This window comes from Oreochromis niloticus, linkage group LG8, assembly GCF_001858045.2.
Source record: "Oreochromis niloticus isolate F11D_XX linkage group LG8, O_niloticus_UMD_NMBU, whole genome shotgun sequence".
In the NCBI taxonomy this organism is placed as follows: domain Eukaryota; kingdom Metazoa; phylum Chordata; class Actinopteri; order Cichliformes; family Cichlidae; genus Oreochromis; species Oreochromis niloticus.
This window is the reverse complement of record NC_031973.2, coordinates 16,358,883-16,379,556: the sequence shown is the minus strand read 5'-3', so window position 1 is coordinate 16,379,556 and position 20,674 is coordinate 16,358,883. Positions and strand designations below refer to the sequence as shown.

Here is a 20,674-nt window from a genome sequence, read left to right as displayed (position 1 = left end):
CTTCGTGTATGCATGTTGAAGGACAGGCTCACACAGGAGGTCAGGTGGAAATCTCCCTGGGCTGATATTTGCAAACACTGATCTTCAGTGTGAGTATGTAACAGTAAAGCTGCAGGAAGCAAATGTAGCGAATGTGGGGGACATTCAATACCTGGAACAAACCATCCAAAGCAACAGGCAGTGCACAAGAAAGGTGGAAAAGAGTGCAGGCAGGGTGGAGTGGGTGAAGAGGCGTGCCAGGGGCGATTTCTGACAATCACAGCAAGAGCGAAAGAGAAGCTTTACAAGATTGTAACAAAACCTGGAGTTATGTATGGTTTGGAGACTGTGGCACTGAAGGAGGAGGAAGGGGGGAAGAAGAAAAAAAAAAGGGATCCCCAAGGGACACGATTATAAGACCGGGAGAAGGAGACAAAGACAGGTAAGGCTGAGGTGGTTTGGACATGTGCACAGGAGAGAAAGTGGACATACTGACCCACAGAGATGCCAGGCAGGAAGACAGACTCATGGGTGTAGTTAAGTGACATGCAGAGAGTGTGTGTGACAGGAGGATGCTGAGGGTAGGGTGAGAGAGGCAGACGGTCCACTGTGGTGAGCGGACCATCTGCCAGAGAGCATTTAAGAAGTCCAAGATAACACAAAGATGAGGTCTGACGAGAGCAGCAGGAGCCTTTAAGACTGCAAAGAGCACACACAAAAAAAAAAAACAAAAAAAAAAAAATCATTTCACTTCATTTCTGCAGACTTGAGCAATTTCAAAGTTTTTTTTTTTTTTTATTTATATTGCAAGTGCTGTACAAAGGTGCAGTTTAAATTATTCCTGTTTCCAAATGAATAAATAAAATCTCTCTTCACAACATAAACTTTTCAGATAGAAATTTACAAATGCATCCTATTACGTTCACTACAAGTATAAACAATGCAAGCCCTTCAACAAAATCCAAAACCGCACGGCACATTGATGGGCCACAACAACGTCCTTAAATGGTTTTCAAATGGTCAACATATTGGTTCAGCTGTACAATCACACACACTACTATACAATCCACACCCTGGTCACCAAGTGTGAAACAGCACATTTAGAAGTGACTGAATCTAAATGTAGAGGTTTAAGGTCCAAATTGGGAAAATGGGAGGGTTGCGATTTCATTGTAACGCTGATGTAACCTACTGGAAACCAAAGTGAGGAAAGTAAGATGATCAGATAAAAAGAAAAAAAAAAAAAGAAGAGGGAAACAGTTCAAGTGCAAAAAAAAAAAAAAAAAAAAAAAAAAAGTGAGGGAACGGGTGAGGGGAGGGAATAAGAATCAAAAAGCTCAAAGGACATTAAATGCACATATATAGCGTCCGTTTCAATGAGCACCGAGGGGGGTTTGTGCCTCGCCTCCTTTCACTCTAGTGCTCACGGCATCCTGGTCATCAATAGAACACCAGCCACCGCTGTCCACCTTAAGATGGAAGAGCCAGGCATCCAGTAACAGACCTGAATGAAGATATTTGGTGATGTTTGCATCTACGTCCACGATAGTTCTATTAAAGCAATTTAAGTCATCATCCTCTAAAGCAAAAAGAACCTACTCCATGTTGCTTTTCAGCTGATGCACCGTACGCTTGTCCAGGTAACGGCAGAAGAGAGTGAGCAGGTTTGAGGGCAGGAGGAGCGGCTCCACCAGCGAACACTGGGATAGTTGTCCTGCCACCTGGAATATGATGTCAGTCCTAAGAGAGAAAACATCAGTCTCAGGAGTAAGCTTAAACCCGTCACTTCATTTAATATTAAAACCTAAAAGACTCCCACCAGGTCTCAAAGTCCCCGATGCTGGGCTCTAGAGGAACACCCGAGGACAGCAGCTTCTCTCCATGGGAGAGCAGAGCGTACAGTAAGGACAGTCCGAACTGAAAGGGAGAAGAGAAATCCACCAATAAGAACAAAGACCTGTACCACTATCCAGGCAACTTTAGGGTTAACCCTGGATTCACTGCTGTTAGCCTCGCCTACTCAAATATACACTAACAATATTGTGATTGATCAGATACTACAACATCATGCTTCATGTAAATGTGCTCATAGCCGCTGATGAACCCTGGCTTAACTTAACTAGTTGATAAACCACCATGTTAAGATAAGTGAAGCCAGAAAATAGAATGCCATCCTGGCTAAGCTGAACTTGCAGGGCCTTGTAATAAAAGGTCAGAGCACAAAAACACAGACCTTGTTCTGACATGCCAGCTCAAGACACTCGTATGCCGTTAGAGACTCCAAAGAGGTCAGATCTTTGAGGACGCCAATGAGCTGACTGAACGCCATCCCACCGATCACATTTCGAAGAGGTGGGTAAAGCACTGGAAGGGTCTGAAAAGACAAGATTAAGCCCAGTAATTTTTATAAAGACACTTGATGTTCATCATTTATGTGCAAAACTCCAGCCTTGTGTTTACAGGTGGAGCTGTGCCAAGTAGGCCTGTAGAGTTTTTCCTCATTTGCAAATCTCTCCTGTAACTGGAATATATCAAGGTACAATGTATTCTTCAGTCTCTCCCCGTCTGTGTAGACTGTAAAACCAGCTGTAACTGGTGAAGGCTGAGTAACATCAGGAAACCAAACAAGAACCAAAAATAAATATATCACCAAGTACAGCAAGTGGTGTTGCTAAGCAGACCTTTCAGCTTACGTTTTCTTTTGCACAGATATAAAGCTGCCCTACCTCGTCTGTGTCTCTGCTCATCAGTGTTGGTAGGTTAATGGTGACAACACGCAAGATTTTTAGTGCAGAATCGTGTTTCAAGAACGGCAGCAGACGGGCGACGAGCTTTTTGCCTTTGGAGATGAGCAGAAAAGGAAGGAAGTCCCCTCCCGATTCCCTGCATCAAAAATTGAGAAGTGTTTAAAATGATGAAGTCACATGTTAGGATGCATTAAATGACAAACTGCATGACTCACAGGGGATTGTGGTGCTGCAGCTGGGAGTAGATGTGCTCCACTTTCCTCTGAATCTTCTCCATCAACCTCCTTTCTTCTGCTTCGGACAACAATGGAGTTTTCATCCTCTCCGTTTCCTCCACCTCTAACAGAACCATGAACAACTGCAGGACAGAAGCCATTTTATAAGAAGGCAAATTAAAAAAAAACAAAAAAAAACACAACAACAACAACAACAACTCACTGCTGTGTCAAAGTCATAATCAGGTACCTTTTCTATTTTGTTAAGGATGTCTAATCGCTGTAGTCTGGTGTCTTTCTGATCCTTAAATGAAGGGAAATAAAGGTCAGTAGCAGGAAAGGCAGACTGAAAACAAACACAGGGAACTGCCTCCAAAATACACAATCACCTCAAGCAGACCCTGAGGCTGGACTGCATGAACAGCACTGATGGCTCGGCGAGGAGAGTAACACGTGGAAACTGCAACTTGACCCAAAGAGCCTTCAATGTGCACCACTGCAAGAACAAGAGACGCTTACACATAAGCAGAGCAACTCCTGTAGAAACCGATGCTTTCAGAAGGATCAAAAATAAGGCATCTATAAGACAAATGCATTAGGATGGAAGCATTTTAGGCCTCGTGCACCTCCAAAAACATTCAAAAAGGCAGGACTACCTGCATGCACTATTCACCGACTCAAATGAGTCCATCAGAAGCTGGAAGGAAAAATGTTTGTTAAAACAGAGCAGCGTGGAGATCATGTCTCTCCTACTCCCACGGGGAAATTCTGGTACAAGCGTCTCAACAGCCAATGAGAAACGCGGCCTGTGCCTCACTAACCCGGTGTGTAGGCGTCTGTTTTTTTGACGTAAGGCGTGGTGAGCTTAGGGGGCTCCCTCTTGCTCCTTATGCCCAGCTCCTCTTCGGCCATCTTTGCTTCTATTCGACGATAGTACTCCTGTAACAGTTTAAAGGTTCACCGGCAATCAAAAATGAAATGCTTCTTGGTTTCCCCTCCCTCATCAAAAAATTAAAAAGCAAGGTGTATTAAAGAGCAAAGCTTTAATTTCCTACCTGATAGTAGTAGTCTTCAAGGTAAGGATTCTCACTTTGCAGCTGGATCATCTGCAGCCGGGTGATCCACTCCTTCTCTTTGGCCGTCATGAGGTTACAGTACGGATCCCAGCCCTCTGGCTTTCTATAAGCAGGTCAGATTTGGCCGTAAGTAAAGTGAATGACCAAACACGATCAAATTCTTCACTCCATGCACCAACCTTTGGAATAGCCGCTGTTTTTGACTAAGCAGTCGTTTGTGTTGGGGATGAAGCTGCGTGGCTGGACCGGGGTACCTACTGGTTAGAGAACGGTCTCATCAGCATGCATGAAATCTCAGACTGTGCTCCGTTATGAGCGCATAAAGAGAAAAGACGCATTTATACATATTAAATCTTCATCTTTCATTTCCAGAAGCCTTATACATCCAAGAACATCTGCCTGTACCTTGCAGATAAACATTAGCACCACTCACTGATATTTATGCATGACCACACAATACTCAAGCTTTTATTTAAACAGATTAAAAGTCTCTTTTTTAAAGTGTCCTAAACTATGAGAGGCAGCTTTAAACTAGCATGTTCTCTGGTGCAAACCTCACACAGAAAGGGCCCCGCCCAGGTTCACACCCAACACCTGTGAACCACTGATGCTCACCTTGAACTTTGTGCATCTCAAACTTCATGAATTAAAAATTTATAATCAGTTTGTTAAACCGGTTTTGTGGACCAAACCCATTGCAACAGCATTATCATCAAGCACCTGAAAGGCTGTACTGGATTAGAAGAGGGGCTGTAAAAGGGGGACGGCCTTGGTGAGTTGGCTCCAAAGCGAAGTTGCATCATTTTGGGAGTCTGAGGCGTCGAGGGGCAGGGGTGGGTTGGAGGAAACATGAATGCCCTGGTCTGCTTTAGTACAAAATAAAAGTCAAGATCAAATCAGATCTGCATAAAAGCACAGAAATGAAGGCGTGAGCAATGCTGGAATCAACCTGATTGTAATGCTGGCGTGGCTGACGTGGGAAGAGGGGGGATCTTGGTACTATGGGTGGGTACACCTGCATGAAAAAAAGTAGAATTTAAAAAAGGGAAGAAGTCCACAATATACAATGAGCCAGCTAATTGTTTAGAAGCAGTAACACACATCAACAGCATCTATCCAGTTACACAAATATCCAGGTGGTAAAAAGCCGGTTGCCCACCTGAGTGGGTCCTCGATGGCCAAACGGTCTTCTGGAGTACAATCCTCTGGATTCCCCTCGCCTGACCCCATAAAGGGGCCCGGCGGAGTACGGCAAGTCAACAAAGTTGGAGTTCAGGTGCTGACCTCTACCTCTGTGACCAATTACACACACTATAGCACTGTCCTACAGAACACAGCAAGATACAAAGATAAAAATACAATGAACTTGTCATATGTATAACACGTTCCTAAGTGATCATAACCTCAAGTATGGATCCTGAGGTTCTTCTGGTTTTTCTGTAAGAGGGCATCATCGTCTAGGACGGAAAACAAACATGGAAGAGAAGCATTAGCACCACAGAAGAAAAACCGTGTAGTAAAAGGTACTTTCAAAGTTGGCACTTACATCATCCTCAAAGGGACGCTGGTACATGGCGGTCCCGCAATCTACTATGGCACTGTCAAGGCTCTTCAAAGAGCAAAAACAGGTGAAACTGAGGATTCGAGGAACTGTTTTAGTGCAATTTTCTGACAACACACAGAATTCATCTTTGTCACCTTGAGGCTTGGTCGGCCCTCGATTATTCTCATCACAGCTGGGTCTTCAAACATCTGCCCCCTGCCCAGAGCTCCTCTCTGTCCCCTACTTCTGCCGCGCTGCCTCAAGGAAGCCCGCGGAAAATACTGCGGCTTCTGTTGGGGAGGCGACGGGGCTCTGCGGGGAGAGCGAGGTTTGGGCTGTGGGGGAGGGGGTGTTGCAGGTGGTGGCGGCGGCGGAGGCGGCGGTGGCAGAGCCTCTCCAAACTGAAGGCTGCTGCTGGACTCTTCTGTGGTCCCGTTTGCATCCAAATCTAGACGTGCAGACAAGGAACAAAAACAAACAAACAGATGTGAAAGTTAACACACTGCTTTCTGATAGGTTAACAGGTTAGACTCCTAGCTACCCTGTAAAGATGATGTAAAATGCAGCTTCACATATTTGTTTCAAGTGGGCAGAGAACCAGAAAAGTCCTCTAAAGGCTGCAGAGGTTTCCTGAAATCTTTTTCTCCCAAAAGTCAAGTTTTTCCTTTTTTCCTTTTAATCAACCAAGTGTTTTTTCACATTTAGTTTTTCAGTTTAACTACAATAACCTTGCTTATTACTTTGGTGTTGTGTGAGTAACAATGGCAGTGTTTGCGAACAGGTAAAGCTCCCCAACTTTTATTGGACCGGAGACTTTGCCGGGTCGATTCAGGCCCCTGGGCCGTATGTTTCACAACCCTGGGTTAGAGCACAGCAGCACACGTTACCAAACAAAGCCCGATTTAACCCCAAATGCAGCACCTTATGAGCCGTTATGCATTTAAGAAGGCACTTAAATTTGTCTCAGCTGCTTTGCTGAGTCAGGTAGTTCAGAGCTACGTCAGTGGGGACTGCTGCACAATAAAAACAATACTGCAGGAGGCCGAGCTGGAGCTGAACATTTTAAGATCTTCACAACTCGGGTTGAGCGGTTTGGGGACAAAGTTACAGAGAGGAGACGCTGAGATGGTTTGGATGTTGAAGATGGAGCTGCCAGGTAAGAGGGAGAGAGGAAGAAACAACAGAAGAGGTTGTTGGATGTAGTGAAGGAGGTTGGTGTGACAGAGGGTTGAGATGTAGGCTGTGGTGACCCCTAAAGGAGCAGCTGCAAGAAGACTGATAATTTCTTTCCACTTAACCTTAATTTGACCTGTAAGATAAACATTTCTAATGTTATTAAGCCTCAATTTCAAGTTAGAAAACCAAATTATCATGCTGGATTCTTACATTTTTTTTGATAGTCTAAAAGCTCAAGTTTAACACACAGACACGTGGAAAAAAGAAGTTTGTGCAGACAATACAAAGAACACCTGTAAGCACAAGCTACACACCCATCCCAAACGTCTCCTCGTTGTGGACGTTTATCTCCTCATCTTCCTCTGCCATGGCCTGCAGAAGCCCCGAGTCCATATCCGTCCCACCTTCTCCATCACTCCAGTCCTCTCCATTCTCAGGCCACTGCGGCTCGCACACCTGCTCTGCATCCTGGTGCGTGGAGACAGAGTGCTTTTTAACATTTATTAATGGAGTATTTCTAAACAGCAAATAAGCCCAATAAATAAATCACGCAACAACACGTGTGAAGTTTTCAGTCCCACTTTCACCATCTGTTCATTCCGGGCATGCGATGGCTGCCTGATTAAAGCACACACATTAAAGAGCAGCAGGTTGAAGGAGACTTACGTGTTGCTGCTCTGAGTCACTCATAATGCATTTCACAACTTCTCTTCCTCTCCTGATGAAGCCGACGGGTCGCGATGACCTCCTTCGCAGCGTTACCCGCGTTCTCGCGTTTGACAGCGCGTGACGCTCATTAACTTTTAAGTGAGCTCACCTGTGAGGTGACGCGGAGGCGTGGACGCGTCACACGCAGCTCCCAGCAGCTGTCACGTCGCCTCCGCCCACGTGCCGCTCACATGTCGTCTGGGTGATTTTAACTCGTTACACAGTTTAGTTTTTCTTCGTTTCTTCCTGCGTTTGTGTTCAAACCCTGCCTGTAACCACTTTACAATTAATTACACACGATCCTCACTGAGCGAATAGTGACCTCTGGTGGCCAAAGTCAGTATTTTCCTCACATATGTTTATTCGCGTTAATGGTCCAGAAGGAAAAAAAAAAAACTTCCACAGTTTCTCACACACAGCAGACATTTTAAAGGACTACAACGTTTATTTACCCAGTGTCCATTTTATTAGGTACAGCTGTACAGCTGTTCATTAACGTAAATATCCAGCCAATCACGTGGCAACATCTCATTGTTTTCATGGACGTAGACATGTTTAACCCTCAAACTGTGCATCAGAATAAGCATCATACCAAGGTATGCGGGTGCACACATCCATTCGTGAAGCAGATGGGCTACAGCAGCAGAAGACCACACCGGGTCCCACTCCAGGAAACTGAGGTTTCTGCTGCGACATTCAGATGGTAGGGTCAGAATTTGGTGTAACTACTATGAAGGCATGGATCCATCCTGCCTTCCATAAGTGATGCAGACTGCCAGTGGTGTAACGTTGTGGTGCATATCTTGGAACAAGTTAGGTCTCAGTAGAAACTGAGCATCATTTAAACATCACAGTCCACCTGAGTATTATTCCTGACCATCCATCCTTTTATCACCTGATCACCTTACAAAGCTAGGTGTACTTAATAAAGTAGCCGGTGAGTGTATATTTCTCCTCTATTTATTGTAAAGGAGTCAAAAACTAAAGAATGTACCATCTTGCCCTGCACAAGAAATGACTTACAGTAATTCTGTATAAATCAGCTGCTTGTCATACACAGACGTATGACTGAAAAATAAAACTAATATCATGAAACTTCCCTTTCAACATCCAATCTAATAACCTATCAATAATCTATCTATCTATATCTTCTGATGGTTGATGCTTTTAAATTTTCTCACCAGACTTTTATCACAACCAACCGGTCACAGCAGATGGCTGCCCCTCCCTGAGCTGGAGGTTTCTTCCTGTTAAGAGGGTGTTTTTCCTTCCCACCAGGTTCTTGCCAGTAGGGAGGAGATCAAATATTTCTTTCTCCAGAGGAGCTTTTGATTGATTAAATCTGACTTATGTGAATATAAAGAAACATCAACACTCAAAAACAAGTCGTGTTTGCTTTAATTTTATTCTTTGGAATCATTTTTTGGCATTTTGCATAGCGCAATAGTGAATGAATAATAAAAAAACAAAACAAATGTAGCAGTCAGCATATGGTATAAAAATGCAGTTGCAGTGACGTGGATAATTTCTGCAATACAAAGCAAATATATTAAAAGAGGATTTCCTCGCACAACAGGAAAAATTCTCAAATGATGTATAAATTTATGCTTCTTTTTCTATTTTCTTTTTACATCTGGTAGGAAAACGTAATTTTCATTTGATTTCAACACACTGTTTTTGTTTCTGAGCCGTGTTAAAGTTTGTAACCTCGCACTGAAGGTCCATGGTTAAAATAAAATGGGGCTGGTTTGGGTTGGATGATTCTGTCTTCCTCCTCATCTCTCTGCTGACTCAGATATTCTTCAAAATTTACAAAGAGTCCAGCTCCGCCCTCACTCCCACAGTAACAAAAAAAAGGAAAAAAAAAGAGAGAACTGAGAGTCACATCAGGGCTTCTTCTCAGGGCAGGCCGGCGAAGACCTGCTGGGCCCTCAACCAAAGAGCTTGATGAAGCAGGGGTGGCAGTAGGGTTTGTTCTCCTGCTCCTTGAAGCAGCCTTTGCTCAGCGGCTTCAGGCAGAAGTGACACACGAGGTGATGTGGGTGGAATTTGGCCCCCATGGCGGTGACGCAGCGCCCCAGGATGGGCTGCTGGCAGGCCTGACACATGCTGCCGCGGGACTGGTGATAGTGGGCCTCGCACAGCGGCTTGCCCTCGTGCTCGAAAAAGCTGCCGTTGACGAAGGGGCTGTAGCACTCCTGGAAACAGGAGGAAGCGAGACTCAGTCACAGCGCTGACTCATGCAACTGTAATTACAGCGTTTTCATGTGAAATGACAACTTTCCCATGACATAATTCCAGCTTATTTTTGTTTTGTTTTGTTTTTTGCATGAACTTCCTCATTGAAGTTTCCTTGCACAGCCATCATGATCTATTTGCCACGGAGCAGATTCAGTGTGGCAGCTGTGGGTTAGGAGACTCCTCAAAGGATAAATATGAGCTCACTGGTCTCATAAATGTTCAATCTGGGAAATTTAGAATCGGCTTTACAAAGAAAAAAATCAATCAATGAATCAACTCCTATTTGAAGTGCTCCTAGGATGGGAAATATATCATTAAAATGCATTTATTTTCACAGCAAGGTTGTGTTTAAGCTAAAAAAAACCCAGTTTCGACACACCGGCCTTCATCTAGGAATAAAATGGAGACCACGAACACACTGAATCTTTTCTAGTGATGCTCCACCAACAGGAGCAGTCTCCAAACATTCATCCAAATTCAGCTGAAGGAGAACAGAGAGCAGCAGCAAACATAGACGACATAAATGCTTCTATAAAGGCAAATAAAGGTTAGAAGAAAGAAGTAAAATTGAGGTCCTGTTTAATCCATGACATTTAGCAAGCTGTTATTTATAAATCCAGAAAAGCTTCCCTTTATTTAAGACGTCTTCGTCTGCCACATCTTTGTAGTAAAAGACAGATGTGGCCAATGTTAGGTTATAATATAAAAGTCCAGGTAATGTCTTACCTGCGCATGTGGCATATTTGTGTTCTGCTATTCTATCCTGCAATAGTCTTTTTGTTGTCTAGGTTAAACATAACCTTGCTGTGAAAATAAATGTATTTTAACTTTATTTTGAAAAGGGACTTCCTTGGTATTAAAGGATGTAAACTCCTCTTAATCTCCTCATAAACTCCCGTGGTGTTCTCCAGCCTTTCTGACCTTTTTCAGAGCAGATTAACCTCAAACGACCCGCAGGCCTAACGCATCAATTAATGCTGCAACTCTTGATCAAGTAAAATGCAACACTCACCCGACATACAAAGCACTGTGGGTGCCAGAGAGAGTTTAGAGCTGAGATGTAGTTTTCCAGGATGGGCTGGCTGCAGCCTTGACACCGGGAAGCAAACAGAGTCAAGAAGCACTGCTGGCAGTACTGCTGGCCCTCACGGTCATGGAAACCTGCAGAGGACATCACCACAGTTTGACTCAGCTCAAGAGCTCCTTTGATAAATGTCAGATTTACTGTATAATATCACAGATTTAAAAAGGAAAATCAGTCCGAACCTTCTCTATGTGACTGCGGTTTGTGCAACATTACATTTTACTGATCTGATCTAACAACCGGCGGCTGTATTTTTCCATCTCAGAGCTCGTGCTGCTTTAAATTTGGCCATTTTCTTGCCAAGGAAATACAGAGACTCAGTGTTTCGACTCAAAATTCACAGCAGAGTGAAACTGCCGATACAACCCCGATCCCAAAAAACGTTAGGACACCGTGTAAACTGGAAATAAAAGCGGAATGCAAAGATTTGCTCTGCCAGTTCATGGCTGAGCTGCTGTGGTTCCTAAATACTTTCACTTTTAAATAAGTACCATGTAAACGTGATGGTGGAATATCTGAGGAGGGAGGAAATTTCACAATCTGACCTCTTGAATTCGGCGAGTTCATTAGAACGACGCATTCCTTCACAAATGTTGCAACGACAGACTGTATGGTTATACACCGGCATTCAAAGATTAAGAGGTGCGGCCTAAAACCCTTCAGTTATATAACGCATAAACATAGATACAGAAACATGGCCGCCTACAGTCATGGACACTGCAGCTTTGTTATCTTTTCAAGAAATTAGTACATTAGGGCAAATATCTGAATATCTGTCAAGACCCCATTAGTCATGAAACATTCAGACAGGATGTAGCCTTTTTTTTAATGTGTAGGTTAAAATCAAATGTTTTAGCGTCTCTTATGGGGGGAAAAGCACCAATGAAGTATTGGAATCAGTGCAAACTGTAAGTTATTATAAACTCTGAAACCGGTTGTAATGTTTAAAATAAGCTAATAATTTAATAAATAAGATAAAATGTGCTTTATTTGCTGTCTGAATGCTGAATGCTTAAGGATGTATAGTATAAAGGGCTTCATGTAAGTGTGGCCTGACTGCACTGTATTGTTACCAGTGACAGGAATTAACAGTGCCACCCATTACCTTCCTCTCCAAAGGCGCGGCTGCACTTCACACAGCAGAAACACTCTGGGTGCCAGTTCTTGTCCAGAGCCGTGACCATTTTCTACACAACGATTAAAGTGAAAAAAAAGAAAGTTACAGAGCTTTAGGCGGGCTGGGGTATCGATCTGAGCTCTTTTAATAAGCTCAGAGTTGCATAACGGAAACATGTTGCCATCTTAGCGGCTCACATTCAGTATGGGTTTGTTGCAGTGCGCGCAGTGAGGGGAGAACAGCGTGAAGTAGTCCGGCTCGCAGTACGGCCGCCCGTCCTTCTCGAAGAAGTTTCGACTGCCCAGCTCCGTCTCACACTCGGTGCACACGAAGTGCTCGGGGTGCCACACCTTCCCCAGAGCTGTCACCACCTGCAAAAACAGCCTGGTCAACTAAAGTGAGGGTCTTCCTCATCGCATGTCTGACAGATATATTCTGACAGCTCACCTGTCCGACTACTGGCTTTTGGCAGGCTGAGCAGTTTCCCTTGGAGGATGTTTGCACTCCTTGTCGGCTCAGGTCTGATTGGAGGAGTCCCAGCATGCTGTCCAGTGAGCCTCCTGATGAAGGAGGCTGAGGAGGGGCGGCGGCTGGCTGCTGCGGTGATGCTGTAACGGGCGCTGGAGTGACAGGCGCAGCTGGCTGAGAGAAGACAAAGCACAGAGTCCTTATGATGTTAATTCTTTGGGAGTTTATCATCACTCCACAGATGTTGGAAATGAAATTGTTTGGAAGAAACCAATGTGAGGAGTCAAATCATAACAATACTGCACATAGTTTGAGCCAAGGCTCCACAGATGTCTCTCTGCACTGCCTGGAGACTTTAGCCTGGTTAGTCGTGGATATGCAGTGGAGAAGTTTCCCTTTTAAGACTCTGTTCCCACAACAGTCTTGTTTATCACTCACAGCTGGACTGCATACTGAAACTAAACAGCCTTATAATGACAGAACTGCCTACTCTGCTCGCAAGCCGACTCACCAAAAAGGAGAGAACTAGATTATAAGCTGTTCCAAACGCTGATCTTTAAGCTGAATACCGACAATCTGAAGTTATTTTAGACTCTGGAAAAATTAAGACCAAGACTAATTTTCATCCACAAGCCATATCTGGTGACTGATCTGTACCAGCAGGCATGTGCTGTGGCCAGCAGGCTGCACAGTAACAGTGTAGCCATTATGAAGTCAACTCAAGCTCTACAGGGATCCAACACTAATATTAGCATTCTGTAAAAGTCATATAGTGAGCACTGCTGGGAATTTACAAGTAAAAAGTTGACAGGTTAGCATTTTCATGCAGCTGTGGGTGACTCTTACTGTGCTCTGGACTCTGAAGTCAGACAGCGAAGCCATCAGCTTGTCCAGTTCCAGTGTGGCCGATGTTGCAGAAGGCTTTGCAGAGCTAAAACACCGAAATCAAACCCAAAGATTACACACATGATCGGAAACATGCTAAAATGCTGCTTAAAAACTGAGTCAAGGCAATATGGTAATTATGCTTTGGAGTGCTGTTGTAAATCTCATGTTATACACGGCGTTTCTCTCCTGTGTTAACGGCATATCTCAGTTTATTTTAACATCCTAAGTGCTGCTTTGCAATTCTCAGCTCACGTTCAAACTGAGCAGAGTGGAGCAAAAGGCAGGAATGTGTCAGCAGCACGCTCGCACATGTGCAAATATGGATTTTTACTTGCAATAAAAAAATAATATTACAGGTTTTTAAATATAAGCAGATTTTAAAAGGGTGTGTCTGCATAAAACAGTCCTACTTCCTCAGTCATATACAGTTAGACAGATTATACTCTTGCTGAGATATGTATTGTTAAAAGCTTAAAACTCTCTTGTTTCCCTGTGGATTTGGTACCTGGAGGAGGAGGTTGGTGCTTTATCCTTGATATTATCCCTCTCATCTTTCTTAGAAGAAGGGAACTGAGCCAGGATCTCATCTGACAGCAAAACAGGATCATAGATAAGAAATCTGATTTAAACACGAGGATTTAAAACACATGCACACGTGCTAACCTGTGATGTTAAACTGGGTGGCGTTGAGTTCCTGTAGCAGATGGTCCAGTTCACTCAGACCTCCCCCCAGCAGCGAGGAGGAAGAGAAGGCCAGAGGAGGATCTGCGCTTCGGGGAGAGCGCGGTTTACACACGGTGCTGCAGGGAGACAGATAATGTTAACAATGAAAGGCATTAGAAAAACAAAGTATAAACAATGTGGTTGGACTCGTTATGCGGGAAGGAGAATTCTCTCACTTGTTTAAAAACCACACATTGCTTTGCAAAGAGTGATGTATAGAAAATGAATGAGATTCCTAACAGGGTTTGGGTTCATACATCAACATGCTGACCCACTGAAACACTCCCACTTATCTCTCTGTGTAAAACACTCTATCCCAGCCCATCAAAACTTCACACATTGGCCAAATGTCTCCGTGCCAGCTGTGCTCAAAATGTGCATCTCTGCAGCACATCCTGAGCTGCTTCCCTAAGACAGAGGGACACTTTAGGCACACTGATTAAGTCCTGAGGGTCACCCAACGGGAAAGAAGCCATCACCATCAGCTAGCACATCTGGGACCAGCAGCTGCTGGTGGATTAGAACAAACACATTTTCATTAGATCATCACACCCAACTGGCGGAAACCAGTTGCTGTTGTGTTCGAGTCCTTGGGGTATTTCATTATGCTGGGGGCTAACACCCGCCCGGGATTATTGCTTTGGTGGGTCTTTAAGAAGAAGCTCCCTAAGTACGAGCAGATTGCTGAAAGCAGGGAAGCTGCTGTCCTTAGATTTCATTACACTGGGCATCGAGGGAAAACAGAGGAATCTGCAACACCACACATGTGGTAGAGAGAGCCTCGAGATGGCTGTGGCAAGAGAGGAAAACCATGGAACAAACAGATAGCAAGCCATCTGGACACAAGCTGAGGTCTGATCACCTTCAGCTGGGCAATTTAGAGGAAAGAGCCAAAACAACAATGATGATGTGTTTGCTTGTGGTATTTTGAACAAGGCCAAAAGCAGCAGGAAATTTAGATGCCTTAAACCTGGCTCAGAAATACATGTCATACAGTTAATTCTTCATTTATTAGGTACTCCTCGCTAGTCTGGTCCTTCAGAACTGCTTTAATTCTGTGAGGCGTAGATTTAACAAAGTGCTGGAAACATGTCTACATGCCAAAATACACTGAGTTGCTGCCGTGTGATTGGCTGTTTAGATAGAACAGCAGAACAAGTAATGAATTTGCCGGTGATCCTGTGAGCAATGGAAAAAGACATCTGGGAAGGAGTTACCTGTATAATTTGTCTGGGGTGGAGTTCTGTGTGGTCTTCATTGCTGAAGAAACGGTCTAAGAGACAAAACAGACGAGTGATCAAACAAACTTTATCAAAGCCTCTGCATAATCAGGAAGAAAGAAAACTGATATGAACGTGGCCCGGATTGACCACCTGCTGCGGGGTGTATGCGGGTGGCGGCGGCCGGGTCTGGGCTGAGTCCTGGGTGGTGGGATCGGAATTTTGGGGCGGGTCAGAGGTGAGCAGGACGGGACACCGAGGTAAAGGAGAGCTGGTGCTCTCCAGATCAGCAAGAAGGGCATCTGGAAGGGAGAGAGAAGATTCTGTAGCACCACAGAAGCCACATTTCACGTCACAAACATTCATGGTTGTCCCTGATGTTGCTAAGTTTATTTACCAAGTATTAAAAGTCAATCAAGAGATTCAAGTTAAGAAAGTTAATTTAAAAAGCATGCAAAGTATTAGGCTGCATGACAAGAAGGTATGAAGTTGAGTTAAGGAGAGGCGGGTAAACGACAGACGAGACGAAACACATACAAACGCATGCACAGGCAGCTACGTACCAAACACAACAATACGAGGACTGAGAGGGTAGTTAAGCAGCTCAGGCACTCCTGAGGAGACACAGACAGCCTTTTGTGACCAATACAGCAGCAGCAATTTAGCCCACACACCGAGACACAACACGGAGGACAGCGAGCGCCGGCGGACGCTCATCACTCAGAGGACAGGACAGTCAGAACCGGCGCAGCTCAGAAATAGTCCACTGACGGTGAGGTCACTCAGACGCTCAAACGTTCCTGCATTCATATTCTAAACATGCCAGTGTGGAAAGGAAGCAGAGGAGGAAGAGTGTTTGGCAGCTGATATCTGAGTCCACTCCTCCGCCCACACACACTCACACACTCACACTGAAGTAGAAGCTGCACAGAAACTAAACTCACTCAAGTGTTAGCATCTACAGCTGTATGACATCACTTATCCTGACAAGCAACCAAAGACCGAAGCAGACTGAAGATGAAAAAGGACTTCATATGAGTAACAGTGGTTTACCATGTATGTATAATGACATAGCAACCATTTATTGTGAGTCCTGAAAGGGTACCAGTCCCTTTTTTTAACTTTTATATTATCAAAATGAAAATTTTGGCCTTCCTTTCCAAGAAGTTAAAATAAATAAGAAAGGTCAGTCCAGTTGTAAGCTGGCTCCAGACTGATGGAGAAGACTCGTGTTACCTCAGGGCTACTGAAGTCAAGCACACAGCAGTGACACTTTTTACCAGACAGAGGCTTTTTGTACTGTATTTTAGAATAGAATAGAATTCAACTTTACTGTCATTGCACATGTCACAAGTACAGGGCAACGAAATGCAGTTTGCATCCATCCAGAAAGTGCTTTAACCATAATATAGATATATTACGAAATATATATTAGCAATAATATAGATATATTACAGAAATGGGTCTGTTATAGGTATGAGGGTACAAAATATGGGTCTATTATGGGTATGTTAACACTTTAACATGATAGGAATGGAAAACAGGCTTATCGATAGCATTCCCCGGCTAAAGTCAGACAACAAAATATCCCGACTTTTGATCCCGTGAACAAACAAATCCAATCATGTGGCTGACAAACATCCTGTCTCGAGTGCTTGAAGAAAGGCAGCTGGACTTAGTTTGTGAAGATGTTTTGCCTCTCATCCAAGAGCTGACGGAGAGTCCCAGGTATTTAACAGCTACAGGGGAGGCAAAACATTCACCCTGTGGCAGCTGGGATAGGCTAAAGGGCCCCGAGACTCTGAACTGGATAATCGGAAAAGAATGGATGGATGGTAAAAAGTCCACTTGCTTTATTTTCTAGACCTGGATGCCTGAGAACTCAAACTTAATGTCCTCAATTTGTAAAGCCCAAGCTAACGTAACCATAACAACATTGTGACATCATCAGCAGATGCTAGAAATGTGCAGGTGTATGACGTGAGAGCGTACAAAGTGTTTGAAAGCACTTTATCTAAAAAAACTTTGGAAGCTTGTAAATTAGGTCTGAGGATCCTGATAACAGATGGTGGATATTTAAAAAACTGAGATCTAAGAATTCCAAATTTCTTTAAAAGACCTTCAAATGTTTTCAGTAAACGGTTTACAATGATGCAATATCTATTACATTTTGGTTAAAAGAAAAAAAGATGTACTTTTTTGGGGGGGGTTCTGGTACGAGTTATGCAAGTCAAAGCTTTGTAGAAAACAATAATGTTTTCCAGTCTTGATTACTACTTGGAAGCAGGTGAATGGTGTTTCCATGAAACCTCCTCCCGAAGCCACGGATGACACATCTCAGGCACTCCTCAGATGTGGAGTAACTGCTTCATCTAGTAATATCACACTCTTTCTTGTATTGCAGCTGTGACTCAGTGTGACAGACGAGCATTGCACAACTGGTTTTCTTAGTTATTGATGTAGAAAAAGAACAGCATTTAGTCACATTGCCAGAAAATTCCGGTCTATTTAATGGATGAAATTTGACGTGTCCATTTTCTACCAAGCTGCATGCTGATTTACGAGCTGCAGGTCAGAGTTCATTCGTGGCTTTGGAGAAAGCGTCACAGGGCGACTTCCCATCTAAAGCAGCTACACAAGGCTTGTCACATTATGAATCATGAATTTCTCATTCAGAGTCTGGTGAAGTGCTATGTTCTAAAGCCACGCTGCTCGGCCATGTGTCACAAAACTCGAGTTTGCCTGGCCCGAGCGCACCGCTGTGGTCATTTCTACCCCGGATGATTCACACTTCTGGTACGACCATGCGGTGAGAACCGTGTGCATATACTACTCGCCCTCCACCTCCCTGCTGTTCTGTGTGTCTCTTACACACACACAGACACACACACACACATACTCCAAGAGGCTGAGCAGCACATATAAGGAGCTGAGCTTCTCTCAATGGGAATTATGACCATATTTAGAGCGGCCTGCAGACTTGTTTGTCTTGGCCATAGGCCTCTCTAACAAGTGGTCTCTCTCGCCGAAAGCCTCGCCAAATCCGATGCATAAACTTACAACACTGTTGGACGACAGCGCAAACCGAGACTCTCGAACATGGCGCTCAACCCCAGCACCTCCGTGTCACCGTGTGCAATCCGATCCAGATGTGCCCAGATGTGTACACCATGCCATTTTTTTCCCTCCTCGTGTTGCTTGAGAAGCACAAATGCTCCACTCCTGAAGTGTACTTAGTGAAAAAAAAGAAGAAACTCCCAGAGAGCGCGAATGGGCAGCTGAGGCAAAAGCCATGTCTGTTTTCCTTGAACTCTGTGGCTTTTACAAATAGCAGCGTTGTCCCGGGCTATTTCAGGGCCTTTCCAACACACAGCTATTTTCTGACACAAAGAGTCAGCTTCCCATCATGTTGTTTTAGAGAAAATAAGACATTTGCTTCAAGTATCATTCAGAAATGGAGGGGATGCTGTCTGGTGCTGTCTTCTCTCATGTCTTCAATTCCTTCAAAATGGAAAACACTCTCTTCAACATTATGTGGCACTCCATCCATCCCATACTTGTTAATGTTAATGGACGGACATGTCTGCTCTGGACCCCTTTAAATCTAATTTTCAGAGCTTTTTATTGCATTTGCAGGCCGCACATGAAGACCCGAGTGAAGGTCGGGCAGATGTAGAGCAGGGCACCGGTTCATGTGTTACCTGACTGCATGTATTTGTGGGTATGTGCCCCTGCACGATGAAGGTAAAACACAGCTCTACAAACATCTAACATATTGGCATGCATGAGTTATTATAAGAAAATTCGTCACTGTTGCTGACTGGGAACTTGTACTGCTCATTTTTTTTAAAAGTATTTCCTACTGCTTTCCATTGCTCTTTATGTTACAGCCCTATTCTACATGTCCTTGTAAGCCAGGGATCTGTACTCTATGACTGCCAGAATCAACAGAGACCTTATTTCCTCTGTTTGGGCACACCACCCCTTCCCCACAGATCCCTTCAAGATATCTCAACATGTAGTTACAAGGCATGAAACGAAGAGCAGCTGTAATACTCACCCAAATCCTCCATGATAGGATCTCAGCCGACTGTTTCCCTCTTTGTGACACAGCGCAGACACCATTAATCAGTAGTGATGGCCGTGGATCACAGCTGGATAGAAGGTCTCGGCGCTATTGTCTGCGTCGGTCCTGAATAACTTCTTGGGCACCGTTATCCGCCAACAGAAGGAGGAGGAGGAAGAGGAGGAGGAGGGCGTCCCGTCTCTTTTTTTCCAACACGGCTCTCTTCCTGTGTAATGCCTACCAGGACCTCAGAGCGGGGAAGGCGTAGTTAAATAAATGCGGTTACAAACTCGCATTCCCCGGACACGAGACGTCACCCTGGACATTCCTAGTCCATATTTGGGATCGAAAATTAAGGATTTAGTGGCTCTAAGAGTGGACGCGCCGCTGCTTCTGCTGCAACCGTGTAGTCATGAACACAGAAAATATTGGAAATGACGCTCAATTTCACGGTTTTGGTTTCAGGGTTTTAATAACAGGACCTTCCCATTTTTGGTTTCTTACGTACTTGTTTCATTTCCGTGTGCGTGCATAGGACTAAAAATCCAACAAAATATTAGTGAGATATTAGTGATTCACACTTTGAAAGCGTTTTTTTCTTTTCCTTTTGGGTGGGTGGGGTATTTTTTTATAAGGCTATAGAAAAGGAACAGAAACTATTAGGCTCAAAAATACGCGTATCCCAAAGCCAGTTTTCAAAGTTTTGAGTGTCAGGATTAAAGGATATATCCAGTTTTTTTGTTCTTTTATTACATTTTATTTCAATTCTCAAGCCAAACTTATTACAATTAGTAAACACTACAAATTTAAAGTAGGAGAAACGGAAAAGTCACCTGAAATAAAAGAACAAACTTAATTGATAGTGTGCAAAACAATAAAATAAAATAACACTGTGCAGAAAATGACTTTCGTCAGCACAACCAGCCTGGTGTTTGGTGCATCTACATTTTATTTATTGGAGATGTTAGTATGTCTATATTATTCTTATTTATTAACTATTTTATTTTACATTTTGGCAACTGGATTCAGGTTTATTCAAAATGACAGAAAATTAGTGTAAATTCCAGTAGCAGCAACATTACAATAAACACAATTACAGGGTTGGGGTTTTACCTTTAAAAAGTTTTACAATAAAGTTACTGTATTTTTTTTTATTATTATTATTATTTTTTACAAAGTGTAAGTTGTAGAATTGACAGCAACCTGTTTACAGTGAAACTAACTTGGAAATAATTAAGAAAAAAGACTCCCATCTTACTGGTTAAATGGTTTTCACACTAAAAACGTACAGCTTATGATCATCTTGTTGCTGTACTGCCCTCTTGAATAATCTTGGGTCCTGGCATTCACGTAACTCCTACTTTGACATGTATCACTCACCTTAATATCGCTGCAGACCAAATCCATTCCCCAGCGCTCCCTG

At 43.7% G+C, this 20,674-nt stretch overlaps 2 protein-coding genes across 5 annotated transcripts; both read right to left on the bottom strand.

Moving 5' to 3' along the window:
* Positions 1-750: 750 nt before the first annotated feature.
* On the bottom strand, positions 751-7,637 carry patl2 (PAT1 homolog 2). Of its 3 annotated transcripts, none has more exons than XM_013266486.3 (19): positions 7,403-7,637; positions 7,051-7,204; positions 5,716-6,008; positions 5,564-5,626; positions 5,421-5,474; positions 5,177-5,341; positions 4,967-5,032; positions 4,738-4,883; positions 4,197-4,271; positions 3,997-4,120; positions 3,763-3,880; positions 3,331-3,437; positions 3,192-3,245; positions 2,942-3,084; positions 2,706-2,862; positions 2,213-2,353; positions 1,799-1,896; positions 1,579-1,719; positions 751-1,483 (listed from the first exon to the last, which is right to left on the bottom strand). In XM_013266486.3, the coding sequence occupies exons 1-19, from the start codon at positions 7,424-7,426 to the stop codon at positions 1,450-1,452; spliced, it is 2,157 nt and encodes a 718-aa protein (XP_013121940.1). In that variant the 5' UTR covers positions 7,427-7,637; the 3' UTR covers positions 751-1,449. The 3 variants fall into 3 exon arrangements, with proteins under 3 accessions (XP_013121940.1, XP_013121938.1, XP_013121939.1); XM_013266484.3 differs by having other exon boundaries at positions 4,197-4,274; positions 7,403-7,635; XM_013266485.3 differs by having other exon boundaries at positions 4,197-4,274; positions 4,738-4,880; positions 7,403-7,634.
* A 1,193-nt stretch (positions 7,638-8,830) lies between these two features.
* Positions 8,831-19,681, bottom strand: LOC100708035 (transforming growth factor beta-1-induced transcript 1 protein). Of its 2 annotated transcripts, XM_005463875.4 has the most exons (12): positions 19,246-19,681; positions 15,749-15,799; positions 15,339-15,487; positions 15,183-15,238; positions 13,906-14,042; positions 13,748-13,829; positions 13,201-13,285; positions 12,334-12,528; positions 12,084-12,257; positions 11,875-11,956; positions 10,698-10,846; positions 8,831-9,642 (listed from the first exon to the last, which is right to left on the bottom strand). In XM_005463875.4, the coding sequence occupies exons 1-12, from the start codon at positions 19,256-19,258 to the stop codon at positions 9,376-9,378; spliced, it is 1,440 nt and encodes a 479-aa protein (XP_005463932.1). In that variant the 5' UTR covers positions 19,259-19,681; the 3' UTR covers positions 8,831-9,375. The 2 variants fall into 2 exon arrangements, with proteins under 2 accessions (XP_005463932.1, XP_005463933.1); XM_005463876.4 differs by lacking the exon at positions 15,749-15,799 and having other exon boundaries at positions 19,246-19,679.
* Between the last annotated feature and the right edge of the window lie 993 nt (positions 19,682-20,674).